Genomic DNA, 15,639 nt, shown 5'->3' with positions numbered 1-15,639 from the left:
GTGTTTTACAGAAAATGCAAAATGGTGGAAAATCGAGTTAGGCAGATATGGGCGTGGCCTGTCTGGGGAGTTGTGTCATGATAATATAAGGAATTCAGGGACATTTTTGGGGTGGAGTATCTTCCATGGCCTATACTGGCAGCATGCACGAAAGGTATGAAAAATGTAATGTATAAGTATGTAACATAATCTTTCTATCTTTACAGGTCTATTGGGGAAATGGGACGATGTTAGCTGCGCTTCATCAAAACCATCTGTTTGTGTTAAACCCGCTTGGCACTAAACACATCGACTAGATACACACACATATACTGTACACTGTACACACTACACACACACAGGCATTGACACAGAATAGGATTTGGGCAGTACATCGCATCCTAAACTCAGCAGCTTAATATATGTTTGAAGGAAAAGTGACATCTGCATGACATCTGATTTCCTACCAAAGTATCTGATAGATCAGATCAGCCACAGTCCGTATATGGATACATGTTTACTTTACACTTTACATCCAAATCATAACACCAATGTTACAAATAATTGTGCATGCCATGTGTGCGTGCGTGTATTTATCCATGAAAATCTCTTCTTAGCTACTATACTGCTTTGCTATTGCTATAACTCTATTGAAGGAATATTAACTGGAAGTAGTGACATTTTGTGTTCATCTTTCATCTAATGCTGATAATAAGAGGAATAGGAAATGCTTCATTCTTTTCTTGCATCAATAAAAGACAAAAAATACATATGATCTTGAAACAAGCCAGTGTGATTCAGTGTGTATTTTATACCTATGTTTTAATGTATTCCTCCATAACTTCACATAAAGAACAACATAGATCACTGTTCTCTGTCATTTGATCTATAATCCATTTACTGTCTATGTGTACAGTAGATATAGAGATAGCAATCAAACTGATGAGCAATATTGTATGTTCACTGGTTGCATTGTACATGCATACAGTAAACATTAAATATAGCTGCAAGCAGCGATAACGGGGGCCAAGCAGGAAAGCAATAAGAACAATATGCACAATAAGCCATAGAAACATGGAAGACTGAACTTGAGAGAAAGAAGCCAATGTAATTAACAAATTTAAATGTTCATAGGATCCTTCTAAATGGAGGGTTCAATTAAATTAATTAATAAATCACAATTTACTGTTAAAAAGGGGAAAACCCAACTATTAAGAGTAGAGTCAGACTGTAGCGGGAAAAGTACTCAAAATGTTTACTTAAGTAAAAGTATCAATACTGCAATGTAAAAGTCTAGAATTAAAAATGTACTTAAGTAAAAGTATCAGTATCAAACTGTTCTTAAAGTACCAAAAGTAGAAAGCACTCACTATGTAGAATCTTCTGTTTCACAAGTTTTCAAATGTATAAAATATATTTTAGATATCTTTTGACTTATATACCAGGGCTAGGAGGTGTCACTCTGGACCAGGGCTATGAGGTGTCACTCTGGACCAGGGCTAAGAGGTGTCACTCTGGACCAGGGCTAAGAGGTGTCACTCTGGACCAGGGCTATGAGGTGTCACTCTGGACCAGGGCTAAGAGGTGTCACTCTGGACCAGGGCTAGGAGGTGTCACTCTGGACCAGGGCTATGAGGTGTCACTCTGGACCAGGGCTAGGAGGGTGTCACTCGTCCCATCTGGTACCAAGGAAGGGTGGCCCTTCGTGTCGAGCAGCCGAGCAACAGCCCCCTCTTAGCCCTAGAAGTATGTCCGCTTGTTGTTCGTATGGCATGTAGTCTTTTTCTTATTGCTGCATCCTTGTCCCCTCTTATCGAAGTGTGTTGGTTTCAAATACTGGACAAAGCCGGATGCACCGCTGGGGATTCGAACCACCTGGCACTTTGTATCACTGCGCTACCCGAGCACCCTATTTTCAGGGCTGTTTTATAGGGGCATAAATAAGGCCTTAAAGGTCAGCCTGCTGGTCATTAATATACCTTAGAGATGCTCCAGTTCTAGGCTAAATAGAAGGGGGGGGGTGGGGGACTTTTATTATTTCCACACAAAATCTCTAAGGTATATTAATGGCATAGTTCAATGTTGAAAATGAGTGGTATTTCCCTTTAAGGTGGTTGAACACAGTTTAACAGTCCGTATGTACTTCCGTAAACAAACATTTATTAGTGGAGGGCGGGAGGGGTTGGATTGCAGAAATCTGCCCAGCTTGGTCCATGGGGAGGACCAAGGGGAGGGGGAGGGGGAGCGGTGCTGATGAGGAGGGCTAAATGTAATTTGGGGTGGGGGCTGGGGTGGGTTGGGTGGTGGGTGACAGGGGAGGGAGGAGGGATGTGGGGGGTCGCATTCGCCAGGCAATTAATTTCTCATCTGAAAAACCGCTGTGTGTGGTTTATTTAACGTTGTCGCCCGTTTGTCTGCGGCAGAATGGATGCATGTGTGTATGTGTGTGACTGTGAACAATATTAAGCGTTTGTGTGGGTGAATATGTATCTGCATTTATGTGTGTACGCATGCCTGCACTAGCCTCGCGTAGCGATACTAATATTACTGCGTGGATATTAGTCTCGTCTCTCTCAGTGTTAGATTGTTTTCCTGCAACGTCCCGCCCCATATTTGCTTACGGGGCCCTGGTTGGTTATAGCCTGGGTCCAGACGAATCTGGTTGGCTCGTCACCACTTCGGCCGTAAAGTCCTCTCACAATTGAGAGGGGCCAGGCTTAATCTGCCTGTGGCAATATGCATCGCAAAGGCAGATGAAAGGCTGCCTATGCGAGGCTATGGCTGCCCACAGGTTTGCATTTGTGTGCGTACGTTTGTGTTATTATGCAGTATTTGTTTTCTTGTGTGTGCGTATACGTGCTTGCAATGTGCGTGCGTATACGTGGCTGCGTGCGTGCGCATGTGAACTGAGAGGAATAGTGTTCCAGATAGTGAGCAGAGAGGACAAGTATCTCTGTCCACTGATTCATAATGCTTCACCTTCTCTCTCTCTCTTCTCTCTCTCTCTCTCTCTCTTCTCTCTCTCTTCTCTCTCTCTCTCTTCTCTATCTCTCTCTCTCTCTCTCTCTCTCTCTCTCTCTCTCTCTCTCTCTCTCTCTCTCTCTCCCTCTCCCTCTCCCAGCCTGGTCTCTTGTTATCTCTGACCACCTGCTCCCTATTTTATGCCTCCTTCCTCTCCTCCTCATCCTGCTGTCTCCCTGACTGTTCATCTCCACCACTTTCATATTGTAGTGGATTTTCTGCCATTGATTTCATAGTCTTTCAGTGTTGATTACTTTCCCTTTCCTCTTCAAATTAATTCATGCATTCATTTATTAATGTGTTCGTTCATTCATCATTCATTCATTCAACGTATTTGTTTATTTATGTATTTAGTTTCTAAGTACAGGGTTTATGTGGCATCCCCGCCCCACTTGATGAGCGAACACTGCAGTGAAATCGTATCAATCCCAACCGCCTCCATTCAGAGAATCCAATTAGCCTACATGTGAACTAATGCTTAACATTCATTCCACTTTGATTACATTGTTGTGAAATGCATGAGGCAACGCATGAACGCTCTAATTGGCCGCACGTGATTGCAAACTAAATGCTTAACTAAATGTTTTTTTTTGGGGGGGAGGGGGGGGGGGGGGGTCATATTTTTCCTTCACTAATGGAATAATGTGTGGAGGACACACACAGTGCAGTCCTCAGGGTTAATGAGACTCCAACAGAGCCCCATTAAAAGCTGCAATAATTTAGAACTTATTTTAATGAATAAAACATTATTTTAAGCACATGAACCCTAGCGTCCCTATTCGGGGTCGAACAATCGTCAAAAATGTGTCCATTTCCAAGCTCACAAGCAACACGGCACGTTGTGAGCTTAGATGGGCTATTTTCAGCAAAGAGATTTGATGTAGAAAAAAGGGAAAAAAGAATGGACCTAGTATAGTTCCCTGGGGGACCCCGCGGTCAACTAAGTATATAGGGTAGAAGTGGTTCATGAATAAAACAATGGACTAATGAATCTTTATGGTAAGGGCTATGTGTGCACCTGGTGTACAGGGAGGAAGTACTACAGTACATGGGGTCAATGAGAGAAAGTGGAAAGTGGAAGAATTAATTTTTTACTATAAGTGATAAAACAAATTAAAATGTAGTTTTTTTCATTAATTTATTCATTAATTTAGCCATTTTCCTCTCCTTTACAATTGCAAAACGTGTGTCATCATCTTTGGGCACAACGGCAGCGACTAGGAGAATGAGGCTACGCCCTCGGACACAGACCACTGAATTTCTCTCCTCTAAATATTTCAGGTGAGGTGCAGCAGATAACGGAATGACACGCATACAAGTACACGCCACGCACAAATTGCCAATTAAAATCCTGAGACTTATTTCCAATGGCCGCTAATGAAAATGAATCCCAACATAATGGTAATCCCCAGCCAGTGGGCCCTGGGTCCTTCAACATTACCCTGGCAAGGACTGGAAAATTCATTAACGCAAATTGAAATGAATATCGTGTTCACTGTAATGCTGCGTTCACTCTAGCAGTGACAGAGGCTACAGAAATGACCAAGCGCTTGTCAGTTACACCGTCTCAGACTTGCCATTCAAGCGCTGTTCAACGTGCTCGTTGTGTGCATCTGTGTGTGGTAGCAACAAGCGATAAAAAAATCCAAATATATAATGGCTTGGGTTAAAACAGGGAACTGGCTGGTGGCAAGAATTTGTTTTCCCCCATTACAAGTATTAATTGTGTGAAGAGATAAGGAGATGGGGAATGGTGAATCAAAGAACTTTACTGCGTCATTGGAGTGCTGCAAAAAACTTGAAGCCAGCTCAACTTTTCCCTTGTAGTTTGTATACAGGCTTCCATTGAAATTGGCTTGTTTGTAGTGTGTTGCTTTGTTGACGCTAGTGTGAACTAGCAGCAAGAGAGGGAGAAAAAGACATTAGACTTTGAGTCATGCATCCGAGAGAGATTTTGGGAAGGACAATGCTCGGCCATGAGAGGCTGAGGAATTTTCCTGAGATATTATGCCTGTGAGATTTATTTTTCTCTTCTTTTTCAAGAGAGACCTTGCAAACACATTTTGAAAATCGTGTATCTGTATCTGCCTTTGTGCATTTTGTATGTGAGTGTGTATATGCCCGCCATAATAAATGCAAGTCAAGCTCAATATGTGTGCTTCGACTGCATCTGTAAGCAGCAAAACCTTGAAAGGAAAGTCTAAGCTAGCACTATTTCAAATCTAAATGCGCTTGTGTGTGTGTGTGTGTGTGTGTGTGTGTGTGTGCGTGTGTGTGTGTGTGCGCGCGCGTGCGTGCGTGCGTGCGTGCGTGCGTGCGTGTTCACAACACAGACAGAGAGAGGGCAGCTGGCTCGATCCTCCAAGAATTATGATTAGGAAACATGATAAATTGAGCAATACTTTCATGGTAGTAGTATAGCCTTAAAGGCTCACCCGCCAAATGACTATTTGTCTATCGATTACTCACCCCGTGGAGACTTGAATTCATGGAGTCTTTCTACAGTACATTGCAGTATTGATACTTTTACTTTGTGTGAGTGTGTGTGTGTGTGTGTGTGTGTGTGTGTGTGTGTGTGTGTGTGTGTGCGTGTGCCGTGCGCTGTACTATTAGTGCTATTGTTATAGTTATAGAGGTCAGCGTGAAGCTCAACAGCTGCATTGTAGCCCTTTAGGCTGCCCCAACAGTGCCACGTTGGGACATACAGTACATACATAGGGACAGACACACATAGCTGTGCATTGGATCGGTTATAGGCACCGCACAAAGATGTACCACAAACTGACCTTGAGTATGAGCGGGGAGGAGGGCTTGAGCTCCAGCACGCCAGAGGGGCTGAGCGCTTCGAACACGGGGTCCGGGTAGTAGCTGAACGTCTCGTTGACCACCACCAGCGCCTGCACGTTGTCCATGTAGAAGCCCAGCTCGTCTGGACCCGTCCCCGTCTCCGAGAAGCCCAGCTCCGAGTCAGCCACGGACGGAGCCAGACACACCATCACCGAGTTGTTATACACCGTACAGTTCTGAGGGAGGGAGAGAGAGAGAGAGAGAGAGAGAGAGAGAGAGAGAGAGAGAGAGAGAGAGAGAGAGAGAGAGAGAGAGAGAGAGAGAGAGAGAGAGAGAGAGAGATGGGGGGGGGGGGGGTGATGAAAGTAGATAAAATAAACAAATGTAATTCCACAGATAGTTTTAGACAAGTGCACATGAAGGCTGTCGATGTTAAAAGGGTAAATGAGTCATTGCTATTCGTTGGCTTCTTTATGCGACATGCCACGTGTAAACAGACCGTGAAGGCGGGGGAAATATACTGACAGAAAAAAGATGGATGCTTTCCATTCAAAACGTATTAGATACTCTTTGGTGTGTGTGTGTGTGTGTGTGTGTGTGTGTGTGTGTGTGTGTGTGTGTGTGTGTGTATTTCCAATATACTTTATTGTTCTACTTTCAGAGGGCAGCGGTAGCCTACAGGTTAGAGGAGCGGAACATTGTTGCCAGAAGGTTCCCGGGGTTCGATTTCCCTCGACCGGCAGGATACATCTGGTTGGGGAAGTGAATGGCCACCACTCGCCCCTCCACCAACACCACTGAGGTGCCCTTGTGCAAGGCACTGAACCTCAGTATACAGTATACAGACTGTGGTTGTACTAGTCAGCTTCCAGGATTTAATGAGCATGTCTGTCTACGTTGCTGGAATGTATAGTGTTTAACCTGAACTGGGGGGGAATAATAAAATAAATCAGACTAAGGTTTCATTCCCCTTTTAGTGGGATTTTACATTGCCGTATTGGTAGTTCTCCTTTGTAGTAGTAGTACGTACAGGCTCTGAGTGCTTGTTCTACATCTGTCCTCTAAAAGGAACATACTATCCGTGGCCACATTTGCATAATTCCTACATTTCTATAGGAATATATATATTTATATTCTGATCCAAATGGTGTGTCGCATGTAAGTGGGTCTATGCGGGTCAGTAGCGAATGCTGGAGGGTTCTGGCACCGCTAATAGAAACACTTTGATATACAGTATAGTTAAATTGGGGCGGCGGTGGCTCAGGAGGGAGAGAGAGGCCACTTGGGAATCGGAGGGTTCCCAGTTCGATCAAGCTTAGTGTCGAAGTGTCCTTGAGGGAGAAACGGAACCCCCAACTGCTTATGTCTTGCATGGTTGCCTTCACTGTATCGGTGGGTGAATGGGTGAACGTAACACACGTTGCTTTTGGAGGAAGGTACTATGAAAGTGTTTCGCACCACATGCACCATTTACAAGGGCATGTATATTCAGTAATGGGTTGAATCTTAAAGCCCAAAGCACACCGGTAGACACTCCTTGGGACAAAACCGTTTTAAGCTTAGCCACACCAATGCAACTCATTGCATATGGGTGTTGTGGAAGTTGTGGAAGTGGTTCTTTTTATCATCAAATTCATTAATTAATTGATTCATTTCATATACGTTTTATATTTGCAGAATTCGATGGCCAAAATAACAGTTCTACAAGTTAAGAATGCTTGTCATCGTAACACGTTGTGAGCTATTTTCGCGGTTTTTGTGCGATGCCGTTATACATACACCTGTCACCTTTGTACTTTGCTCCTCTCAATTATGTAATTACTGGGCGCCCGCTGGCCAAGTGGTCCAGGCAACATTATAGGCTTTGGCCTAACAGCGCGTTGCGTGTTCGAGTCCCGTTCATCATGACGACCTTTGCTGCGTGTCTATCTCCTTTTCTCTCTCCCTCTTTCCTGTCTCTCTTCACTTGATACCATCAATAAAGGCAGAATAGCCAAAAAACAAAACAAAAAAAACAAACAAAAATCATGCAAAAAGTATTGGATGAAATCATTACAAAAATAATGGATAATCCTGTCTGTGTCAGAAGCCATCAGCCATCAGTGTGCTGCTGCCGCTACAGGCTGGTTCCCCGTTCAACAGACATGATGAAAGGTCAATGGGCTCGCTCACACACACACGCACATGCACACATGCACACACGCACACACACACACACACACACACACACACACACACACACACACACACACACACACACACACACACACACACACACACACACACACACACACACGCCGCTTCCTTGTGCACACACCGCACGCAAGGAAGTGGTGGCATTTGAAAGGCTAAGTGGCTGGAGGTATAGTGTTGGATGTCTGTGGCAGTAGAAATGGGAGAACGCCACAACACACGCACACAGACAGATTGTCTGCCACCTTGGAGAACTCTATCGGAAGTGAGTGTGTGTGTGTGTGTGTGTGTGTGTGTGTGTGTGTGTGTGTGTGTGTGTGTGTGTGTGTGTGTGTGTGTGTGTGTGTGTGTGTGTGTGTGCGTGCGTGTGTGTGTGTGTGTGCGTGCGTGCATGCGTGCGTGCGTACGTGCGTGTCAGAGGATGAGCTAGGTCAAGTCTGTACTCACATGGAAGGACTCTGCCTGTCCGTACTTGGCTCGTATTTTGGGCTCTCGGATGGTTGCCAGGTTGGTCCCGCTCACGGTCAGCAGAGTGCCACCACTACAGGGACAGACAGAGAGACACATGGGTACATTCCAAAACATAAAAAATGAGGACGCTGGCCAAAAAAGATTCTCGGCTCTGCAAATGTACTGTGGGCATTGTAGGCTATGCCAGGGGTCTTCAAACTTTATCAGGTCACGGACCCCCACATTTACTTTAATTGGGTCATCAACCCAGATGATTCTGTCGTAGGGAGCCTATAGCTGATATGAAAATATGTTTTGGTTCAGTTCAAAATGGTCTAAATGTCATAAAGTGGTTATTTCTGTCACATGAGCTCCTGAAAAGTATGATTAAGTAAGAATTCCAACTAACAGATATGATGATTATATACTGAGTACTTTGAATTGAATAGAAATTTAAGAATTGTCTTTTATGAGGTTACAGTGACCTTGATATTTGACCACCAAATTTGTATTAGGTCATCGTTGAGTCCAAGTGGACTCAGACTGTTTATTCTGAATTTGAAGAAATTCTCTCGGCGTTGCTGCAATATCGTGTTCGTAAGATTGGAACGGAAAACAGAAGGGTATGGTCCTACATCTGCAACAGAAGCACTGTAGCCAACTGCATGCAGAGACGGCAGACACGTGAATGTCCAGACAGACACGTGAATGTCCCGAACAGACACGTGAATGTCCCATGTTACATTGAACAGATACGTGAATGTCCCATGTTACATTGAACAGACACGTGAATGTCCCATGTTACATTGAACAGACACGTGAATGTACCACGTTACATTGAACAGATACGTGAATGTCCCATGTTACATTGAACAGATACGTGAATGTCCCACGTTACATTGAACAGATACGTGAATGTCCCACGTTACATTGAACAGACATGTGAATGTCCCATGTTACATTGAACAGATACGTGAATGTCCCATGTTACATTGAACAGACACGTGAATGTCCCATGTTACATTGAACAGACACGTGAATGTACCACGTTACATTGAACAGATACGTGAATGTCCCATGTTACATTGAACAGACACGTGAATGTCCCACGTTACATTGAACATATACGTGAATGTCCCATGTTACATTGAACAGACACGTGAATGTCCCATGTTACATTGAACAGACACGTGAATGTCCCATGTTACATTGAACAGACACGTGAATGTCCCATGTTACATTGAACAGACACGTGAATGTCCCATGTTACATTGAACAGACACGTGAATGTCCCATGTTACATTGAACAGACACGTGAATGTCCCATGTTACATTGAACAGACACGTGAATGTCCCACGTTACATTGAACAGACACGTGAATGTCCCACATTACATTGAACAGATACGTGAATGTCCCACGTTACATTGAACAGACACGTGAATGTCCCATGTTACATTGAACAGACACGTGAATGTCCCATGTTACATTGAACAGATACGTGAATGTCCCACGTTACATTGAACAGATACGTGAATGTCCCACGTTACATTGAACAGACACGTGAATGTCCCATGTTACATTGAACAGACACGTGAATGTCCCATGTTACATTGAACAGATACGTGAATGTCCCACGTTACATTGAACAGATACGTGAATGTCCCACGTTACATTGAACAGATACGTGAATGTCCCACGTTACATTGAACAGATACGTGAATGTCCCATGTTACATTGAACAGATACGTGAATGTCCCACGTTACATTGTGGGTTGTGGGCACTGCTGGTTTTCTGTCGTTCTCGTTTGTTTGACTAACGTTGCATTGGTTGGCTCACCGAAAGAAACCTACAAGCTAAATTCCTGCCATCTGGGGTCAACTACTATTTATTTCTGACGCCCGGTCAACGTTCGCGCTTCAGACATGTTGAAAGCATTGCGTCAACCTCGAGCTCTACCTCCTCCTCCCCCAAAAAGAACGGCTGGCAGGACTGCGCCCTAATGACTCAGCAGCGGATGCACAAACAGCAAGAAAGAACGTGGCAAAGTGAAAGATGGAGGAAAAATAGATCAAATAGAGACAGTGGCAGGTCGGAGAAGCAGAGAGATGAGACAAGACAAATGGAAAGAGCTAAATATTTCAATCAGAAGGAACCACAGTCGTAGTACAAAGGCGCCGGTTGCCTTGGGTGCGGAGGAGCCAGCTTTTGAACTAAAGGTCAGCGCATTGAAAGGGTTTAATGAGGGTGTGTGAACACGTCTGCCGCGCTACGCCTCGCTTTGATGCTGCGCTTAGTGTTTGAAGGCTGATCCATGTTATTGGTGCCCGGGTCGTGCCTCTGGCAAGCACTATGCAGGCTGGGGATGCTGAACGCTGGCTGGATATACATTGCCGTTGCCTAGGGAGCTTGGGCCTTGTGGGTCGATGTATGTATGTACCGTACACGTACCCTAAACTTAACTCTATACCTATAGTTTAATAGCACTATGAGCCAAGCTACGAATGACACTAGCAGCTTTTGATGATCTGTGAGTGGTGTATAGTAACAGTGTAAGCTGGTCTACATTTCTCGGGTAAGAGATAAAGAGATGCGGCAGATACAGAGATATATAGAGACAGAGATATGACCAACCATTAGACCGACCATCATTAGGCCATGATAAGTATATAGGAGAATAAAGACAAGAACAGCTGAAAGCCACTGACTCCAGTACATTTGAGCACGCTTTAAGTTACGAGGTTTTCTCGCCTGCTCTGCAGGATTATTTGCAGGGAACGGAGCCAGTGCCGTAAGTCAATAGAGTCTTATCCTGTCTTAGCTCATAGAGCTGTGAGCTCTGTAGCACACACACACACACACACACACTGTCTACTCCCACAGTAAGCGGTGATGTCAGCTCCCCGCGGTCTTCCAGAAATGCTCTCGATCCCACGTTCTCCTGTTCTGCAGAAGACGCACGGCTCTTACCTCTCTGACTGAGACGAGTCGCACGCGGCGCTGCAGGCGTTTTAAAAGGATTTACACCCCGCGTGGCGGGAGGATATATTCAGCGCCGTGTGGCGAGGTGGTGGATCTGTTCTGTAGGACAGTGGTTCTCAAGCAAGGACCACCAAATTGATAAGTATTTGGCCACGGACCAGTCGGCCCACCCATCTGAAAACGTTTTGTGCCAGGGACCCCCAGAAGAGAAGATGTACAGTATGTCAAAGTTTTTTCAAAAATAGTAGATGTACAAGTGTGCAGTGCGGCATGAAGTGATGTGCTGTGAGCTTGCAGATCTGCTATTTTTGAATAGCCAACATATAAATGGATAAAGTGGTTGAAATGATTGTGATGCCACAGTAACAACTTTCTGACATTGTCGGTGATGTGAAAGTCCATCTCCTTAAGTCTGCAACCTGTGATACTATATGGAGCTATCTCTGTAACTGTCGGTATCTCTTTTTTACCTCTCTATTCATCAGACCCCTTTTTCGGGGGCAGCTTAATGCAGGCATAACAAGGCAAACAGCACATTAATATGAAGCAGACACAGAAACCTATTAATATCCGCCGCGCGAGAAGCGAGGGGCTGAACTGGGCCGACTAAGCCTGGAGTAATGTCCTAGCTCGATTCAGTCCGTCAGCGCGGGCTATTGAGCTCACTAGATCACTGGAATGTCTCGGGAGCCTCGTTGTAAGGTATAATAATCCGCAGCCAACTTCCCTGATAAGTTGGAAAAAGGCGAAGTCGGTCGGTCGGTTGCTTCGCCGGCCACGCTTTACTTTCCCTCCTCCTCTGGCAGACTAAAAGGAGGAGCGATGAGCCCGGGCGGCCGTGATGATGTGCCAACTTCATTGTCTCCTGTCGTCTGGGTTTCTGTTCCGCCAGGCAGTCTTACAGTGAGTTGGCAGGCTGCCTGTTATACGCCGCTGCTGAGGGAACAGGGGGGAATAGGGGGGGGGGGGGGCCCGGTCGGCGCGCTGTGTGTGAGTCAGTGTCTACCGGATTCAGTGTGTCAGCTAAACAGCTGTAGTGGATGTGTGTGTGAATCCATGATGCTAATAAGTACAGGGGTCTTCTCCCCTAGAGGGGGTCAACGATGTGTGTGTGTGATAGGATGTTTATTTATTTATTTTACATTAACTACTAGATAGCATCCCTATTCCGAGGAGAACTTTAGCCTATAAGAGATCTATAAGCTTGTAGATCAGCTATTTTAGGCTACAGTTCCCCAAAGAACTTTGTGTGGAGGAAAACGTGGAGACCAAGTACGGAGACAAGGTCAAGTTTACAAACTATTGAGTAGTTAAATGTCTGAAAATAAACGTAAAAAAAAAGAAATAAAAATATGAATTGTCTATGGGCTGTATTTTTGCGTGTCTTAAGGGCCAGGTCTTATTAACTTAAGACCTGGAGGCGTGATCAATGCCATTTGGCTATTCTGAGTGGCCAAAGAGCATTGATCACGCCTCCAGGTCTTAAGTTAAGTAATAAGACCTGGTACTTAAGACACGCAAAATACAGCCCCTTGAAGCTATATAAGAAAACTATGAAAACGTTTAATCTGCAACACAATGTTATACAATATGTAGTGGGGGTCCCTGCTTCTCATCTCTCTCTCAGCAAAGGGGTCCTTGACCTGAACAACATGCCACAGACCCCATTTATGTGTTCTGTGTGATGTGGGGGGGTGGGGGGGGGGGGGGGTTGTCAAGTCCCAATAAGAGCCCGACCGAAATATTGGGTTTGTCCAATTATTCTGTCATTATTTGACCTTTTTGATGACACCAGTATCGGCAATGAAGCATCTGATGTGTCCTGGTTTTTAACTACTGTCAACTAGACGTCCCTGTCAGACTTTGCGATTCCGATCTTCTGAGAATGCTGGACCATTTGCAAAGTATGGGACTGTAAGGTCCCTCAAAGTATGGGACTGTAAGGTCCCTCAAAGTATGGGACTGTAAGGTCCCTCAGCGAATCCACAGTGAGAGAGCGGTGGTGAACGGTGCAGGAGGGCCTCAAATACCAAAGACAACGTTTTGCCCTCACAGGATCTTCATCAGGTCAGGTATATATACTGACCTTATGGGACCTGATGACCATTTTGGGAAAATGATGGTCCTCAGTATGTCAAGTATAGCCTATAATTATGCCGTGAGTCATATAGCAGACCATCAACATGGTCCTTTATTCATAATTCTAGTCTTCCTATTTGATATTTCTCTTATCCTTTCTCTTACCCCCCCCCCCCCCCCATCTCTCTCTATGAATGAGTCTTAGCTCAGCTACTGTACATAGTAGCTACTTCAGGGAGCAGAGAAGCACACAGTGAAGATAGACTGTAGCTGTGGAAATACAACTGTTCTTGTTAGTTTATCTCTCCCTCTCTCTCATTTCTCCCGATATCCCATTTTTCCCCAACCTGGTCTATTATTTAATCCTCTTGTCGCTCTCTCTCTCTCTCTCTCTCTGTCTCTCTCTCTCTCTCTCTCTCTCTCTCTCTCTCTCTGTCTCTCTCTCTCTCTCTCTCTCTCTCCCCCCCCCCCCCCCCCGTCACTATATTATTTTCTCCCGAGCAGTTTCTTTCTCTAATCCTCTGGCCGCGAACTCTCTCTCTCTCTCTCTCTCTCCCCCCCAGCCCTGCACCTCCCTCCCTCCATCTTCTCTCGTTCTCCGCGGCATTTCTCTTCCTCTCGCCTCTCCGTATCTCTTTTTCACTACCTGCCTTTTGTCTAATCCTCTTTTCACAGACCCCCCCCCCCCCCCCCCCCCCTCGTCACATCTCGTCTCTTCACACAGGACTGAGCAGGTGTCTGCTGGGGCAAAGTCAACGGAGCTCTTACTACGCTCTCTATAACGTCACTTACCCTCCACCTCTCCCTCCTCCACAATCACACCTTTTTAAAAATACCTCCTTCCATCCCCCTCTCCTTTCAAGACCCCCCCTAGCACCATGGTGACGGTAGCCGTGGAGACAGTTACCTACCGACGGCCACAACACTTAGAGACAACAACACCTGGAGAGAGAGACACGGACAGACAGACTTGATTGCCGTTTGTGATCTATCTTTTTACGTACTGTATACTGTATCTTTTAATTTATAGTTTTGTATTGTTTGTGTTATAAGTAAGTAAATGGTTGATCCCAGTTAAGTGTCAACCATGCACCATGTGCAGCCTTTGTTCCTCACTGGCAGAGGGCCTGCCCACAGTTGCCAAGCATGATGCCAAGCTCTTATTTCCTCTCGCAAAGGACTGGCAAAGCCATGGTGTGGCCCAGCCTCAACCACACATGTTACATTTTACAACTTTCGCTTAAGTTGGACAAGTTTAATTTGTACAGTTTTGCGTTGGTTGTGTGTTTCGAATAGATTACCAATTAAAATTAGCCTTTTGTTCCCTTTTTTAATTTAACATATAACCAATTATAATTTTCTCCTAATTGTCGTTGTGCCAATTAATTCCTCCCCACACATTTCTGTGTTGCAACTACTGTTGCTCTCTAACTGTAGCTACTGTAGTGTATATAGTGCACTCTGTACTGTACTTAAGTACAATTTAAGGTAGTTTTACTTGAGTCTTTCCAATTTCCAATACTTTTACTTCTACGCATACTCCACTCCATCTCAGAGGCAAATATTGTACTTTTACTCAAATAGGCCTACATTTATTTGTAGAATGATTCCACAGACACTACAATACTAGTATATGAATGATTCATATGAACTACAACCACAGACACTACAATACTATGAATGATTCATATGAACTACAACCACAGACACTACAATACTATGGATGATTCATATGAACTACAGCCACAGACACTACAATACTATGAATGATTCATATGAACTACAACCACAGACACTACAATACTATGAATGATTCATATGAACTACAACCACAGACACTACAATACTATGAATGATTCATATGAACTACAACCACAGACACTACAATACTATGAATGATTCATATGAACTACAACCACAGACACTACAATACTATGCATGATTCATATGAACTACAACCACAGACAATACAATACTATGAATGATTCATATGAACTACAACCACAGACACTACAATACTATGAATGATTCATATGAACTAGAACCACAGACACTACAATACTATGAATGATTCATATGAACTACAACCACAGACACTACAATACTATGAATGATTCATATGAACTACAACCACAGACACTACAATAC

General features: G+C 44.4%; 1 protein-coding gene across 2 annotated transcripts in view; it reads right to left on the bottom strand.

Annotated features, from left to right (window-relative positions):
- plxna1a (plexin A1a) overlaps positions 1-15,639 on the bottom strand; it is a 331,250-nt gene that overhangs the window by 65,180 nt on the left and 250,431 nt on the right. For both annotated transcript variants that reach the window (XM_080763399.1, XM_080763400.1), the window contains exons 17-18: positions 8,428-8,521; positions 5,787-6,023 (exon numbers count right to left, since the gene is read on the bottom strand). In XM_080763399.1, coding sequence (XP_080619525.1) covers positions 5,787-6,023; positions 8,428-8,521 — 331 coding nt within the window. The remainder of the gene's footprint in view (positions 1-5,786; positions 6,024-8,427; positions 8,522-15,639) is intronic.

This window comes from Protomyctophum bolini (assembly GCF_963924005.1).
Source record: "Protomyctophum bolini genome assembly, chromosome: 5".
NCBI classification, from domain to species: Eukaryota; Metazoa; Chordata; class Actinopteri; order Myctophiformes; family Myctophidae; genus Protomyctophum; species Protomyctophum bolini.
The sequence above is the reverse complement of the archived record's forward strand: the minus strand, read 5'-3'. Positions and strand labels throughout refer to the sequence as shown.